Here is a 13,537-nt window from a genome sequence, read left to right on the forward strand (position 1 = left end):
GGATGAGAGCTATGGTAAAATCAGTGCAGAAAATATTGAGAAATATGTACTTGCATTCCTAATTCAAAACAAATTGCAAAAACTGTTAAGTAATTATCAGTGGTAGGAGCTGCAGCTTTTATGCAATTTTGCACAAAATGCAAAATTCAATCTGTTTTCGTCATACCCCCAATATCCCCAGGTTTCTTGAACTGAAACCAGAATGAGGAAGGGAGCTGAGGGGACACATCAACATTCCATGATGCACACATGTAGAATCCACATGCACTAATATTTGGTCAGCGATAGTTCTCATTCTCCTCTGAGCTATGATGAAGCTTTACACACTCGTGGTCATGTATTTTCTATTCGACTTCACACAACAGGTAAGCTATATTATTCTAAAGCAAAGCAACGTCTAGTTAACTTCTAAAATTATGTTTCTCCATTTTGGGGAAAAAAATATTTTTGGAACTTGTCTGTTTCATCAGCTGAATAAAAACGGCCGTTGTGTGTGTGAGCTGACAAACAAAGATAAGGCATTCCCTCATGAGACGCTTAACTTAGTGAACGACTTTGCATTAAAATGCTCTGACACTGTTACCCCACAGAAGGTAAGCTCACAATTTATGTTTATTGAGGACTATACCGTAATATCCATAGTTGCAACAAAAAAAAAAAGGTTTGTTCTTTGCAGGCTCTAGAAATTGAAAGTCTGTTGCTTGGTTTGAAGCTCCGTCTGCCGCAACTGCTGAAAGATGTGTCATTACTGGAAAAGGAGGATGACGGCGAGCTATATGGAGCTGTCAGCCTCCAGGTGATAGAAAATGAATTAATTGAGATCGAGAATATGATTGATAAGCTCAACAGAACGAGCCAGGGATACCAACAGTTAACTACTGACTCTGGCAGACAGGTAAGTTTGTTTGCACAAGTCAAAGTATAACCAGATAATGGTTTCCTACCGTGCTCATAGACCATGATATCCATGATTAGCTGGGAATGCTTGACTTGCAACATCTGACCAACCTTGCCATCTTATAATACAATAAATACAATTCAAATATTACCTACCGTCCTACCATATTGCTACATGTTACTGTTCCATTCCTACAATTTTATTTCATAAAATAAAAATAAATAAATGAATAAATAAATAAACACTACTGGTGTCATGTCATTTTTTTCACATTTCAATTGAGTGTTTTTTTTTCTTCTGAGTTCATTGATGTAATCACCTTATTGTTGTTTCAATGTTGTTTGTTTTCCCTCAGCTGACGCAACTCAGAGCAGAGCTGCAGGAGTTGGAACAATATGACACCTTACAGGTTGAGAAGAGTCGTAAAGACAACCAGCGCCTGAAAAGAGCCCTTGATGAGTGCAGGCATAAAAATGACCTCAATATACATCCCACACTTCATCCGGACAGGATGCAGACATCAGGCAAGATTAGTTTTCAACTGCCTCTTGAAAAGCGCAAACGTTTTACTTCTCAGTTCATGTTAAGTAGATATAGTCAAATGTCTGCAAGCATCTGTGTATCAACTTGTCTTTTTTCTTGTAGAATCATGTCCCAGTGGCAAGTTTGTGAACATTACTGGGCCGAGATTCTACTCAAAGGGAGAATCTACTGTTAACCACAAGTATGGAGGCTGGGGCCGTGACCCTAAACCCGAACTGGGGAAGCAGAACTGGTACTGGCGAGTGATTCTGAACGTCAATAACATATTTGCCAACCATATCACCTTCTACTCCAGTCAAAGCTCTCTGACCGTAGGAATGAAAATACCAGGTATGCGGCGACTGATCAAGGCACTACTCCATCTAAAATTCAAAAGCACGTGTTTTGAAAAGGCATCCATAGATAAAACATTTCTGTCTCTGAACCTTTACTGTGTCAAAGCCTCAAATCAACTGATTTAGGATAAAACCAGGGTACACTTTGGATCAGCTTTCTCCGTTATTTCAGTGATAATACTTATACTACCAATATATCACTGGCATCGGGCCGGATCTCTTTCAGTCATATTTTGGTGAATTATTTTTACAATTTTGTATTTACAAATGAATCAGAACCGAATCATCGAGCCCAAAGTCATAATCAAATCATGAGAAAAAGAGAATGAATAGACGGACACATGTTTGTTTTAATCAGTCCTTGTCTCATTGCAGATAATTTCATCATCCATCCTGCCAATCCAACAACCAACACCATTCAAGGACCTAATGTAGTTGTATATGGCGGGGCCTTGTACTACAATTGTTATAACAGTGACCGACTTTGTCGTTTCAACATAACATCCAAAACCATTTCCACCTTGCAGTTACCCAAAGGCACCAGGTTCATGTTTCCTTTTGTCTAATTAATCAATACAGTTCATTTTTAATGTTTAGGATAACCAACCTGTTAAAATGTGTAAAAAAAACAAAAAAACAAACAAAAAAAAAAAACAATCTCTCTTTCAATAGGTATAACTCAAAGGGGAATTTTTGCCATTTAAGTGAATGCTACTCCTACACTGATCTGGATCTTGCAACGGATGAATCAGGTGTTTGGCTCATCTACAGCCTGGATCAACACTTTGGTAACCTGGTTTTGTCCAAAGTAGAAGAAGGAGATCCTCCAACATTTAACAAAACCTGGCACACATCGGTCTATAAGATGGCCGTCACCAATACCTTCATGGCCTGTGGTATCCTCTATGCTACACGTTATGTGGACAAGGACATCGAAGAAATTTTTTACTCATTTGACACCTCAACTGGAGTAGAGAAGTTCAATCTTCGCATTTTCATCTACAAGATGTGTCCTAACATTTACTTCCTAAATTACAGCCCTGTGGAACAGTCGTTGCATGTCTACTGTGATGCCTACATGATCTCCTATAAGCTTTTGTTTGAATAAATACTCTTTACTTGTTTTAATGTTTCTGTGTGGGTGTGTGGGTGTGTGTTTTAATGTCAAATTATGGCTAAGGAAAATTTGATTTAAGATTTTTGTGTCAATTAAAAAATGATTTGCCATTTGGTGTGACTTTGGTTTTATATCGCAAATGCATTTGGCCAAATAAAGAAAATATAATTTTTATGACATTTTGATGGATCACAATTGTTTTGTTTTTGTTTTTTCTTGACTTTATACAGTAGTATACAGTAACACATCACATAACACATCAGTTACACAAAGCAACACGTTAACATTATTCAGTATCAGCGCTCATAGTACCTCTGTAAAACGCTGGTTCCCCGGGAGCTGCAATATTGAAAAGCTTTGACAGAAATGTTTAGAGTCCCAAAAATTGTGCAGTAAAAAGCACAATGTAAATATAAGTTTCAAATTGCATTTACAAGACTGAGAAAATCCAACAACAGATATTAACAAGAGTCACAGTCAAGATTATTAAAACAATAGAATGAAGCATCCATCATCATCTTCCTAATACTGTATAGCAATCACTTACATAAGTAGAAAAGTCTCCTTTTTACTTTGAGTTATGAGCTTAAACATTTCTGCTTTGTACCTCTTCTTTAGGCTTTTGAACTTCTGGCTCATTATTGGCTGATTGTGTATTATTTGACTTGTCACCAATACTAAATATTTACCAAATTGAGATTGTTTTGGGCCTGAATATAGGAATTTTAAGGAGACAATTTTTCGATAACAAGATCCTGCAGATGAAATCTCAACACAAGGGCATGCGCTCCTACCAGTGCTTCTCGATTAAATTTCTGCAAAGATCCCCAAGGAAAGAGAAAACATAAGCTACAGTTGCGGGCCTCTGTGCAGCAAAGACATATGTGCAGTCTGCAAAAACCTATGTGAATGGGCCCATATAGTTAATAGACAGTTGCAATAGCCAATTGAGTCATTAGATGGCCTTTGAGAAGCCTCACGTTGAACGTGACGTGATTGGATACTCACTGCAGGGAGACGGTGCCATGTTGATCAACCATGTTTAACGTTGGAAGTTGTTAAAGTTACTCAAATCAAAAAACAACAACAAAACAAAAAATGTGTTGCTCAACCAAGCTAACCGTGTTGCTTGGCTGATCTGCATAAAAGGAGTAGCGTACAACAAAGCCAGACCCGTGGACTTTTAGCAGAAAAATCAAATCTGACTTTTTTTTTATCCCACAACGGCAGAAAGAGAGCTAAACAGAAATTGGACAGATGCAACTTCCAGCATTGGCGTCCATGTCAATAGAAAATGATTTATTATTGAAAATGAGACACACAGACAAATTCTACAAGCAAGTCATTGAAGTATTTTGTATTGAAATAAGTGGGGGACAGCCGTTTTGGTGAGTCAAGCATTTATTTATTTATATTTTCATTTTTAATGTTTTCTTAATATTATTTCTTTCATATTTAAAGAAACAAAATGATGTTCTTACATTAAACTGCAATTTGTAATTTAGTATACAATCTTGTTAAAGCTTTCCTGCCCTTGGTGGACTTCATAAAACTTCGTGGACAAATCATTTAAAGTTATCATTAGTTATTTTAAGTCTTGGCAGTATCACGTATAATGATATGTTTTAATTGGTGATGCGGGTTTATTGGTGTTTAAATGCCCCGGAAGATAGCCTGTGTAGCCCAGGAAAAGTGTACGGGTGCTTCTGTGTGGTATATATTTGAGTCGAATCACTGAAGGCGTAAATGTGAAACACTCGGACTGCCACTGACAAGGACAATGGTCAACCAAAGTGCTGTACAGTAAAATAACATGGCATAATGTGGCATATTTGGAGTACCAGGTTGCCTGGAGCATTAGGAAGTGGTGACCCAACTCATCAGGGAGGCTCAGGGGAACAAAGGAGTTCTGGCAGTGATTTGGCTTGACCTAGCCAACGTCTATGGATCCATCCCGCAAAAGCTCGTCCAAACAACCTTGGAGAGGCACCAAGTGCCAGGCCACGTTAAACAACTCATCATGGGCTACTACGATCATTTCAACATGAGAGTGTCAGCAGGGCTTATGACATCAGACTGGCACAGAGTCAAGGTCGAGATCATCACAGGCTGCACCATCTCTGTGATCCTTTTTGCCTTGGCAATGAACATGCTGGTAAAGTCCGCCAAAACACAATGTCGGGGCTGGAGGAACTGTGTGTATGGGTGAGGATGAGGTTCAATCCTGAAATATCGCGGTCACTGGGGCTGAAGAGAGGTAAAGTTGTGGACAGGTTCTGCTTCAGCATAGGCAGGGCATCAATCCCAACTGTAAGAAACCAGTGAAGAGCCTGGGCAAGGTATTCAACAGCTGCCTGAGGGATTCAGCATCTGTTCAGGAAACCTGCCAAGAGCAGGAGATCTGGTTGAGAGCAGTGGACCGGTCGGGGCTACCCAGAAAGTTCAAGGCCTGGATTTATCAACTTGGTATCCTGCTGAGAGTTCTGTGGCCTCTACTCATCTATGAGGTTCCAATCTCGATTGTGGGGGGCCTAGAGAGGAATGTTAGCAAGTTCCTCAGGAGGTGGCTGGGTCTGCCTAGGAGCCTTAGCAGCATCGCTCTATATGGACATAACACCAAGCTCCAACTGCCCCTAAGATCACTGGAGGAGGAGTTTAAGGCAACAAGGGCAAGAGAAGTGATGATGTACAGAGACTCATGCGACCCCAAGGTGGCAGAGGCAGGGGTCAGAGTGAAAACCGGGAGGAATTGGAGAGCCGATGAAGCTGTATCACAAGCAGAGTCTCGAATACGACACAGAGCCCTGGTTGGAGCAGTGACCCGCAGTAGAGCTGGCCTGGGAGTATTTACAACACCACAGTACGAGAAAGGCCAAGGAGAAGGAGAGACGCCGACTGGTGCAGAGGGAGGTGAGGGCAGAGGTGGAGGAGTGGAGTACCAACAGAGCTTTCGGTCTGAGGCAGCAGGGTGCCTGGACAAGGTAGGAGCAGGGCATGGACTGGAAAGTCACATGGACGGGGCTCTGGCGGGCAGGGCTGCAGTGAATAAAGTTTCTTGTCCAAGCAATGTATGATATTCTGTCCAGTCCATCAAACCTTTCCATCTGGGGCAAAATAGAGTCTCCCAACTGCTCACTGCGCCCAGACACAGGCACATTGGAACACATCTTGAGCTGCTTTGCAGTTGCTCTTGGGCAGCAGCAGTACACCTGGCACCCCAACCAGGTTCTGAAACCCATCATGGAAGCCATCAGCATGGGAATCAGCAGCAGCAGACGGTCCTACCCCGTCACCCAGTCAATCGCCTTTGTGAAGACTGGTAGGTGGCTAGGTAAAACTGCAAGAGCCAGGAACCCACCAGGGCTACTGGCAACTGCTAAAGACTGCCGGTTGTTTGTTGACTTGGAGAAACAACGCAAGTTCACCCAGCACATCGTTGCAACCACCCAGAGGCCAGACTGATGTCTGACCGGACAAAGAACATCATCCTGATGGAGCTCACTGTGCCATGGGAGGACCGATTGGATGAGACCCATGAGAGAAAGAAGCTCAAATATGAAGGGCTGGTCATTGACTGCCGTAAGCAGTGCTGGAAGGCACGGTGTATGCCCATCACGGTTGGCGGCAGAGGATTTGCAGGCCAATCACGCTATAAAACCCTGAGTGTGTTGGGCATCACCGGGAGAGAGAGGAGAAGAGCCCTCAAGTACAGAGGAAGCAGAGAAAGCTTCTAGATGGCTGTGCATTAGGAGAAGAGATCCATGTGCAACAGCAAATGCCACCTGAACACAAGCCGGGTCTGATCAACCATGGCTGGGTGACCTGGGCAAGGGAGTCTGATGTTGAAAGACTCGAAACACCCGAGGACCCCAGGTTACATCACTGAAGATGTGTTTAGGAGCATCCTAGAGATGTATCGTAAAAATCACATTGTAAATAAAAGCATAAAACACTTAAAACACACGAACAAGAAGAAACACAGATGCAGCAGCAGTGCAACAGTAATACTACAACACTGGAAAACACTGCATGTCACATTATAGTGTACAGTATATCTGTGCAAGCCAGTACCAAATGGCCTGCAGACCTGTCTTGGACTGTACTGTTGAGGAACCCTATTAAAAAACGCTATTAGATTTATTAGATTTCAGCATCATTTGATTTAGTACAGAGTATAAATTCAATGTCTTATCAATGATTATATTATATGACAATAATAATCTATAACTAAATTATGAACTTTAAATTCAGGTCACAGGATACATACATACATGTAAAACTAAGTGTGGTTGCTGGAGTGAGATCAATATATTAAAACATAGTCACTATGTGAAAAATACAAAATAGTAATACTCAAAGTAATAACAATAATAACTCAAATTATAACTCTAAACTCTCAATAGTATAATAACTCAATGTCAATATGACCAACCTTTTTCAACTCTAAACATATAAAAGAAACAGGTAAATCTTACTTTATGGGTTCATTCTCCATCTACGAATCCCAATCTCAATATTCTTCCACAAATAAGACACACCTGATTATAAGGTGCACCATTAGCTTTTTAAAATAATTAAGGCATTTAGGTGCGCCTTATAGTGCTTAAAATACAGTATATGAAATCTGATAACTAATGAAAATGAATTTGGCTGATGCAACAGGACATTTTCTTATCATGAAATTGAAGTTTGCACATAAGGTGCAACCTGACCAATAAAATATGTGGCTCAGAAACATCTCACGAAATACATTTTGTCGAAAGAGATTGAAATTTCATGACAATAGACACTGCAAACTGACATTGGATCTTTATTCATAACTTGTTACTTGTTTACTACATAGAACAGGGAAAGCGTATGTTTTATTATACTATATATATATATATATATATATATATATATATATATATATATATATATATATATATATATATATATATATATATATAAAATGTGTAACATAGTTAAACTTTACATCACACATGACAGCCAAGCAGGTAAGAATCTGTCTGTCTACTGTTGTGACTGCTCATAGGGAAGACATTATGAAACAATGCAGACAAGAAAAAAAAGGATACTTATTGCTCAATTGAAATTAATCTTAATAACAATAAGAATAATAATTGTATTAATTCACATAAACAATCACTTTACTAAAGTAAGTTTTCACCTATTTGTCGACACTGAATTACACAAAGGCAAGAACAGAAATTTCACGACTACTTAACATCAGTGTTTGGCATTCGTAACTTAGAAATAAAAAAACATGTACAAGTTCAAGGAGGGACGATGTCTAACTTTGTTCAGTGCCAGAGCATAAGTCGCGGAAGCTATTTTGGGGGGTGGGGGGATCATAAAGTCATTAATGTGGGTCAAGTTGGAGGTACAAATTATAGTAAAGAATTTCTGGGAGGATAAGGTTTAGGGTGACAATACAGTACAGCACATCAAAAAAGGGACAAAGTACATTCATGAGAACACCGAACCCCCCCCCCCCCCCCCCCCCGTCTTTAAACAACTCAAATAATTGAGGTGTTTGTTTTCCGTACAATATCCTATCCTAACTATTCTATTTCACATAAATGAGCATTATGATCTTCGGATGAATTTGAATGTTGAAAACGTAACATTACATAACAATTTAGTTTCCAGTATCAACAAAATCACATTATATTTTGCGTCTCTGGAAGTCCCTCGGTGCTCAGAAGAAAAGAAATAAACACATCCAGTGGCAAACATTATTATTAAATGTATAACATTGTAAAAGTGACTTCAGCTGATAGCCCTTTAGGGTGCAACCGAGTTCACCTGTGAGAATCGGGGCACCTTTTTTAGGGAGTGGGAGTATTTTGTTTTTTTTTTTAACGGTAGTTGGGGGTTGCCCTACATTCTGAGCTTGGTGCCCAAATGGCTCCAAAACAGCCCCGCTTCTCACAGGCCATCTCAGAAATATGCACACCTCAGCATTTACTATATGCCATGCCTGACCTGAACAAAGGGCTTTTGTAACAGGAGACATTTGTGACTATGGTGCATTGACGCTATACATTAATAATCCAATAGACAGGGGACCCAGTAAGGCCCAGTATGAGAGCAGACAACAACACACAACTTCTCTATTCTAAAACTCTAAATACATACTATATTGGTGAGCTCATGGTTACATAACACATCAAAACAAATACTGACCATCCACTGGAGTGATGAGCTAATCTATAATGTGTGATTACCTATTGTCTGCCTTTTTACCTGGTCATACAGTTGGTATGTGGCAACCCTATGCATTTTTTGTTTGGCATGTATGTACACTGTTCTCTAGTTATATTTAAGTGTGCGAGTGAGTGAGTGAGTGGGTATAACTTTGGTACATACAGTATACTGTAGTGTAAAAACAGGGTCAACAAGTTGCAATGAGGAAAATACTTTTAGATTTTTCTTTGGGGAGGGGGGGCTGACAGTCCCGCTGGTCATGTTTGGTACAGATAGGAATGTGATTGTCATAGTGAAGACCACAAAGTGTTGACAACAAGAATCACAACCATGCAATGGAGTTACAGACCGATGGAAGTAGTCAGTTTCAACCATGGTTTTACTCAATCAAATGTGTAGACCAGCCTAACCCTTGAATACTCGTACAATAAAGCTCCCAAAGATTACAGATTGCATGCATATACAGTAGATGTTACTATTACACAATTCTACACAATATTACGGTTCTGGATTGTCTTTGTAAAAATGTCACACGTTTTGAAGCTGCTCTCAGTAGCAGTGCAAATAGCTTGCATTTGGATGCAATATTTGTCGCTGATGTGATCATAAACATTGCTCAAACTTCAATAGCAAATGGGTCTGTTTGAATATTACAGATACTTGAGCCACAAAATAGTAAAATTAGCCAATAGCACACTAGGGGTTGTGCAACTTCAGATCTGTTTTTAAAATCAACACTAATGTGATCAAAGTCAAGTTATTGAGTACAGAAAACAAATTAACACACACACACACACACACACAAGGAGGGTGGAATTCTTTGCAATAATCTATATTCATCGACAATAAACAGCTCATACACAGAATTTACACAAAACATGGATGAAGTAGACTTCAGAATTTACACAAAACATGGATGAAGTAGACTTCATCCATGTTTTGTGTAAATTCTGAGTATGAGCTGTTTATTGTCGATGATAATAGATCATTGTGCCTGATGGCATTAATGGTCAAAAAAAAAAAAAAAATCACACAACCTAGCCAAACAAAGAAACCAGCCCTTCTTTCTACAACAGCAGCAGATTCTGCATGGTGGGAATTCGAGATGTTTTGCCAGTAATGCCAAGACCTTAATGAGGATTACTTTGGACCACTACATGGGTGGTGAAATCATTCCATTCTCCAGGGCGGACCAGAGCCAAAGTCGCACCCTCAGAGAGATTTTATTTGGGGCCCCCTTTCCATCAATAGTTTATAAGTTCCTTACAAGAGAAGTTGAAGTCTCAATATCGTCTTTGAGAGGATATCGCACGATTTAAAATATAAAATTGACCGTTTTCTTCATTTCATGACTTTGGTTATTGTCAAACAAATGACAATAACGAAAGGAATAGAGTGAGGTGCTTTTCTAACTGCACAAACCAAAATGAGTGACAACTTTATTAACTTGTTTAAAATATGTGACTTAATGATGTAGTAACAGAATCATGCGCAGCAACTGACCCAGTCTCTGGAGAGTTAATTCAACACAGATGACGCACAGTGAGTTGGTAGTGAGTTGGTCACTGCTCTGCCTGGGCAGGAATGTTGATTTCCAAATTAATTCAACTGGCACATCTTTACTTATTTGATTGTTAGTATTTATTTTAAATTTTAACTTTTTTTTCTTTTGATTTGAAATTTAGAATTAATACTGGAGAAACAAAGTGTTTGAAAACATGCATGGTAGCTATATCGGGACGATTAAATTGTCCAATTTTTTTTGCTAATAAAAATTGGTGTTTGTCTTTCTGTGTCCTGTGATTGGCTTAACAAAGTGTTCAGGGTGTACAAAGCCAGTATGTCCGTGCCCCTTGTGAGGATAAGCACTTACTTGAAGTGGATGTTTTGGCTCCCTCGAGTGTCTGATACCATTGGAATTTGCTGATACAGTGAACCCCCGGGTTACAGCTTGTGTATTTTTCACATTACGAAGTGGAATACTATATTTTATCGTCTCCACTTTACGGCATTTTTCCCACTTTAAGGCATCAACAACAGTCACAAAATTCAAACTGGATAGGGCAGACCGAAAAGTTGTTGAAAGATTCTGCTTGAACCTGGCTTTTGCCCTTTTTTGCTTAACCCTAACCCTTTCCCTCAAACCAAAACCATGTGATGAGCAACTAGTCAACATCACTGTCCCAAGGTCATTGTGGATTAAAGAAAGCAAGTCTGTATAACCCCTGACACACACAACTTGTGGCACTTAAAAGCAATACTGTATGAGTTCGTTGAGAAGCTGTCATGCTAGCAAACTAACAAATACATGCAGTCTATTTGGATAATGGCTGTGCTCTGCTGTCTTTTCTGGACATTCTGTGACCACCATGTGAAGTGTTGATTAAAAAAAAAAAAATAGCACCCCTTACTTATCCTTTGACCATCACTTTCTCCTTTCATATACAGTATATATATATATATATATATATATATATATATATATATATATATATATATATATATATATATATATATATATATATATATATATATATATATATATATTGCTACCATGATTGGTGTGTTTGTATGTGCTTGGGGGAGGTTGTGAAAGGGGCTCAAAGCAGTAAGGGGATACTGTGCACACAACTAACACAACTAAGGGACAGTCAAGAGTACAACCAAGTGATGGGTGATTAGTGAGTTTGTGGGAAAGTATAATGAAGGTGGGTTTGGGAATATCTATTGAACAATGTTGCGTTCAGAGGTTTTAAACACTCATCATGGACATAGAGACATTAATTTGAGCTTTTAGTGATTGATTGGCACTATCCTTTGTCAATGATTTTTTTTTTTAGAGCTATTCACAATCTTCTGGCATAATTTTTGAACTCGTATTTGACCACACACCTAGGCATATTTGGTAGAGTTCATTTAAATTGATTGGTTTCATGGCATAGATCTTTTTGTTGCATAATCCAATAAAGTTCAATTAAATGGACAGGCTCAATAAAAGTAAACTGAGACAACTGCAGTCATTTGTGAGGGGTTCAAAGGGCTTGTCTCAGAACCATTTGTTAATTCAAATGTTTTCTTGTTCTTATAAGTCATTGAATATGAACGTTGAAAAATCATTCCTCCTCGGATAATAAGAATCAATCACCGAAGGTACAAAATAAAAGTGACATTTATGCCCATGATGCACGTAACTTTACTTCTGACTGTAACTGCACATTAACTGTTCTGTTAAAATAAAGTAGGATAGAAGATAGCAGACAAAGGATCTCGAGGATGAAGACAGAGAGAGCGATCTGTCTATTTACTTGATCCTGTCAATATAACATCCTACTACAATCTCCTCTCCCGTTACCCCCCTATGGCTTTCTCTCTGTCCCTCCACACTGTCCTCCCTTCTTTTTCCGACACCTCAGCAGGAAACTTCCATGGTGTGGGTGACTGCACCAACTCCCTCGGTGCTGTCGGAGTGGGTGCAGGCACGGGAGCGTGACCCATCCATTGAGCTGGCGCTTGTCAGGGAGGCGGTCCTGGAGCGAGCCAGGCGAGTCATACTGGCGGAAGGCACTGCGAGGAGAAGCAGATGGGGTAAAAGGAAAGGACATTAACTTGTACTGTGCTCACATGTCTCTAATTACTAATATGAGGGGAGATCATGCTCTCAGTGAACTTAAGATGTTCCCTTTGTGCTGTGGATGAACAAAAAAAGAGCCTGGATTTGATCAATGCAGCTGTTGCCGTTGTCTGTCTACTCACAAATGCATTGCGAGCAACATGAGAGAGGAACTAAGGGCTTATTTTCTAATAATGTGAAGCTCATTGCTGAAAATAGGGAACGCTGCTTTTGTTTAATTTTGCTTTGAATATATGCGACTTTTTTTTTTTATCAAACTAGTTAAGCGGCTCTAGAAAATGGATGGATGGATAGTTATCGGCTTTCATATTCATCATCTCATTAATATAGACCAAGAAGGCAACATGAAGGCTTTAAGTGAATAGTTGCAAAAAATACACAGTATGTTCCTTGCTTTCATTAATTTTTCTTTGGTTCATTGTCATTTTATGTCTTTGGTCACATCTTACTATTGTTAGCACTGGAATGCCCTTGCATTTGGCTTGTCTACCTATGAAGACCACCGTAGAGCAGAATGGCAGGAAGGATTTTAGTTCCCATCCTAAATCACCTGCAAATGTCTAATGCTGCTTCACAACTTCAGCTCAACCCTTGTTGTGCCTTCATCCTGCTCCCTTGTGTCTGCCTTTCCTGTCTGTGTCTCGTCAGTTTGATTTTGTCCAACTGCCTGTTTACCTGCCCTCCTCTTGTCATCCAGTCTGCTTCCCCTGCCTTTTGTCTCTCTACAGCTGTTTTGTGTTTCCTCATTCAGTGTGAAGTTTTTTTTAAGTCCCCAGTTTTCATTCAGTTCTTGTCGGGTCATT

General features: G+C 39.5%; 2 protein-coding genes and 1 pseudogene across 6 annotated transcripts in view; 2 read left to right on the forward strand and 1 right to left on the reverse strand.

Annotated features, from left to right (window-relative positions):
- The first annotated feature begins 251 nt into the window (after window positions 1-251).
- On the forward strand, window positions 252-3,003 carry LOC148421848 (olfactomedin-4-like). Its single transcript, XM_088417541.1, has 7 exons — window positions 252-365; window positions 471-593; window positions 677-895; window positions 1,254-1,422; window positions 1,544-1,771; window positions 2,152-2,320; window positions 2,449-3,003. The coding sequence occupies exons 1-7, from the start codon at window positions 309-311 to the stop codon at window positions 2,882-2,884; spliced, it is 1,401 nt and encodes a 466-aa protein (XP_088273667.1). The 5' UTR covers window positions 252-308; the 3' UTR covers window positions 2,885-3,003.
- A 1,721-nt stretch (window positions 3,004-4,724) lies between these two features.
- On the forward strand, window positions 4,725-6,733 carry LOC148421849 (uncharacterized; annotated as a pseudogene).
- Window positions 6,734-7,690: 957 nt separating this feature from the next.
- Window positions 7,691-13,537, reverse strand: part of ndrg4 (NDRG family member 4) — a 64,158-nt gene continuing 58,311 nt past the window's right edge. For all 5 annotated transcript variants that reach the window (XM_088416277.1, XM_088416279.1, XM_088416276.1 and 2 more), the window contains one exon: window positions 7,691-12,667. In XM_088416277.1, coding sequence (XP_088272403.1) covers window positions 12,513-12,667 — 155 coding nt within the window. In that variant the 3' untranslated portion in view covers window positions 7,691-12,512. The remainder of the gene's footprint in view (window positions 12,668-13,537) is intronic.

This window comes from Hippichthys cyanospilos, chromosome 6 (genome assembly GCF_059441005.1).
Source record: "Hippichthys cyanospilos isolate Australia breed blue-spotted pipefish chromosome 6, RoL_Hcya_1.0, whole genome shotgun sequence".
Classification (NCBI taxonomy): Eukaryota; Metazoa; Chordata; class Actinopteri; order Syngnathiformes; family Syngnathidae; genus Hippichthys; species Hippichthys cyanospilos.

What these genes read in the sequence shown, in the direction of transcription:
- LOC148421848 (XM_088417541.1), top strand. Translation starts at nt 309, where the DNA reads ATGATGAAGCTTTACACACTCGTGGTCATGTATTTTCTATTCGACTTC. An exon ending in CTACTGACTCTGGCAGACAG is followed by an intron (nt 896 to 1,253) that starts GTAAGTTTGTTT and finishes GTTTTCCCTCAG; the next exon opens with CTGACGCAACTCAGAGCAGA. An exon ending in CGTAGGAATGAAAATACCAG is followed by an intron (nt 1,772 to 2,151) that starts GTATGCGGCGAC and finishes GTCTCATTGCAG; the next exon opens with ATAATTTCATCATCCATCCT.